At 41.6% G+C, this 3,524-nt stretch overlaps 1 protein-coding gene across 1 annotated transcript; it reads left to right on the top strand.

The window, feature by feature from the left end:
- The first annotated feature begins 2,201 nt into the window (after positions 1-2,201).
- On the top strand, positions 2,202-3,286 carry LOC147639603 (salt stress-induced protein-like). Its single transcript, XM_086772139.1, has 3 exons — positions 2,202-2,472; positions 2,595-2,780; positions 2,883-3,286. The coding sequence occupies exons 1-3, from the start codon at positions 2,455-2,457 to the stop codon at positions 3,144-3,146; spliced, it is 468 nt and encodes a 155-aa protein (XP_086628265.1). The 5' UTR covers positions 2,202-2,454; the 3' UTR covers positions 3,147-3,286.
- Positions 3,287-3,524: the final 238 nt, after the last annotated feature.

The raw sequence follows: 3,524 nt of genomic DNA, 5'->3' as shown, positions 1-3,524 counted from the left end.
ACCACTTTGTTAGGGAAAGACTCTCTACAGCAGGGATCCTCTTTGTCTCTATGTGCCTACACATGACAACATGGCAGATTTATTCACAAAGGCTCTTTCTTATGAAAAGTTCAAAGCTTTTCGTAAAGCTTTGGGCTTACTACCTTTTCAAGATTGATCGGGCATATCCTATACATGTTCACATTATGACTCCAGGGGGGATTTGTAGCATTATATGGTAGTATTGTGTGTGAACACACTTAGGACCGTCATGGCACTTTTTCCCTCACTATGAGGTTTTTTCCCCCATGCGTATGCACACACTCTTATCTAATCATTTTGGGGTGTGTATTTATCTTTTGTATCTGGCACACATTTGTTCATTCTAATCTAGTGAGTGTGTGTACTCTCAAGCTTCTCTATCTTGTGTGTGTGCGTTGTTGCAACCCTATCCCTAATTCCAACACTTCCAACCAGCTTTGTTAGAATCAAAATGGTGGTATATATAATATAAATTGCACCTCGAAGCAAACACATATTTAAAGATAGGGATGTTGAGGAAAAAATAGAAGAAGGTGATAACACCCCCAATGCTTTAGAAAGTAACTAAAAATATGCTCATGATGTAAATGTTATGGACGATGATGTCATTGAGAATCAATTAATATATACATGAGGAGGGCTCATCATCATCTAGTGGATTTACTGATAGTACATGCTCTTATCCTTCTATGGATGGTAACGAATTCCCTTTTAATATTGTGTTTGGAGATATTGGAGATATGTAGACCTCATTTTAGAAATTGAGCCTTTGGAGCCATAGACCTTATATAGGATGAATAATCATAAAATTTCTATTATATTCTAAAAGCAAATATATTCACTAATATTTTTGATAAAATGTTGTAAGTAAATTTTGATGTAAATATCGACACACATTTCAACCCACATATCGATGCAGGTACCGAAATCTTCTACTGACAATAATGCTAAGGCCCAAGAGATCGCATACTTGAAAAAAACTATCTCGACAAAAACATTGCACATCATTACTATGGGTAGATCTCTTGTAGTGAAAGTTTTGAGTTTTTATATGCACCCAGGAGGCTTTGAATATGCACCACTCCCATTTCTTTACCCTTTTTCCTCCTACACTGATGGGAGAATGTACATGCACCCTACTCCGAGAATCCTAATGGGGGAGTAGTATCCTTACCCTCGCTCATTACCACTTATCTTCTGTGAATATTTTTAGGTTATTTAATTTGTCTTATGTTTTATTTTGTTTGGTTTTCTAAATAGATTAATAATGTAAACATGTCTTCAAAGAAAGGTCAATAGTTTAAGTCATCTCTCTGCTTTACCTTTTTTAATCTTATGCCATGTCATTGCCATCTTTCCTTCTTCTATACTAGAGGAAGAAGAGAGAGGTGTCGAAGAATACTTTTCTTGTTTTTGTCCTTATGAGAAGAAGAATAAAGGGAAGAAGAGAAAGAATCTCTTCTCTTTGGGGAGGTTTTTCAAATTTCTTTATATTGAAGAAAATGAAGAGAAAAATAAAGATATACATTAATTTTGGTGTTTGTTGCTTGTAGTATTACGGTCTCTTTAATCGCATCTTCAACCTGACATTCACTCTCGACTCTACGTAAGACTCCCATCGCTTCTATGTTTTTACTATGTGCCACCCTTGTGTTCATTGATATATCTTTTATATGTTTCACCAATGTGTGATCCTGTTTCTTTTTTAGATATAGAAAATGAAATATAAGGGCAATATATATTTCAGGAGATAATACCCTTGAAAAGGAAGGATCAACTGTATACCTATGCCCTTTCATAGCAGCCATGCGGTTAGGTTACGTTGTAGCAATTCAATCACAGAAAGCTGTAGATGAGTACTCAAAGGGGCGAACCACCCTGGCGTGCCTACAAAGGACCACGTGATGTGGCCATGAGAACGAAAGAAAGAATCAGCATTGTGACTTGTGTGGATTGTAATGAGGATCCTGGGGATAAGGATTATGAATCAGCATGTGTACTCGAAGGGGCGACCCACAAAGGACCGCGTAATTTGGCCATGAGAACGACAGAAAGACTGGTGTGGATTACAAATCAGCATGAGCATGTGCTATTAAACGAGAGAGAGAGAGAGAGTGTGTGTGTGTCCGTCCGCGTGCGCGCGTGTGAGAGAGAGACACAGAGAGAGAGAGAGAGAGAGTACGGACAAGCTGGCGGAGGCGAGACGTCTAATTTTTCTTTTTCTGACACTAACAAGAGATCAGAGCGACGCGGTGACAAGGCAGGACAGAGAGCACGAGAGAAATGCTTAGCAGCTTAGGTCGGTGATCATGTCCTCCTCGACTCCACAACGAGTCTTCCGGCTATCTACATAAGAAGTAGAGCTCGGCACACCAGCGTATCAGCACCAACAACGCCTTTCCTCCACTTTGCAACAACAACAGATTTAGCGAGATGTCTAGTTCTGCCCAGGTAAGTACGTAGGGCGAACAATGTATCATCAACTTCTAATTGGTATGATATTTGATTTTAGCCTCTTGTATAGCTGGCTATAGTAGCTAATTGAATAATTAGTATGCTTCATGATTCTGCAGGCTGATGCAGCGGTGATTCTTGGGCCTTGGGGGGGCGCTGGCGGTGACGCCTTCGACGACGGATGGCATAACTCAGGTGTTTCGAAGGTCACCATTTACTACACGGAAATACTCCGGGGCTTGGAGGTTGTGTACGGCAACGGAAGCACGAAGCTTCACGGTTCCCGCGTGGGCAGCACAAAGGAGGTAGGAGAGTAACGAGTTAGAGAGCGCCTCTCACAATTACGTCACGTTCTTCTACCTTAACTCGTCTTTTTAATATTGCTTTTCATTTCGTTCACGGCGCAGATCCAGTTCAACCCGGCAACAACGGGGGCGCTCGAGGCGTTAAGTAACATCTCCGTCACCGTCGCTCGTGATTCCGGATACTTCTCCGGCGATCCTAACCACATTGGCGTGGTGGCTGTGGGCCTCTCTGCCTCAACCGTCACCACCCAGTTTCCGAGTGCCAGGAATGGCCAGATTGTCCGACCCCAAATTCTTGGCTTCTTCGGCGGTGCCGGCACCAACATCGATCGCCTCGGTGTTTACGTCTCCAACGTTCGCGCCTAGCAGCATGTGGACGTCAACGGGCTTTGTGCAGGATGCCCAATAAGAAATAAAATAAATAATCACTCTCCGTGCACGTGAGACATGCATGCACAAATGCCAGACCTGCGTTTCCCAAAAAAAAAAATGGTTCTGTTTCTCTACATGTGCTGTTGCTGTGATTGTTACACCTGTTGCTGTGATTGTGTGTAACCGTGAGATTAATCTTTGAATGACCGCCGATCTTTCGTTCACGCAACCATTTTGTAACCATATAAAAACCTATAGCTCTCGCGCGCGCTCTCTATCGCTAGATAGATTATGGATATGTACGTGTATATATGTACATATACGTATGCATGTATATGTAAAACAAAAGTAGTGGCGAAAAAAAACTTTTAA

The sequence above is a fragment of the Cibotium barometz genome, chromosome 3, assembly GCF_041138505.1.
Source record: "Cibotium barometz isolate CiBa-2024 chromosome 3, ASM4113850v1, whole genome shotgun sequence".
NCBI classification, from domain to species: Eukaryota; Viridiplantae; Streptophyta; class Polypodiopsida; order Cyatheales; family Cibotiaceae; genus Cibotium; species Cibotium barometz.
This window is presented reverse-complemented; position numbering and strand designations above follow the sequence as displayed.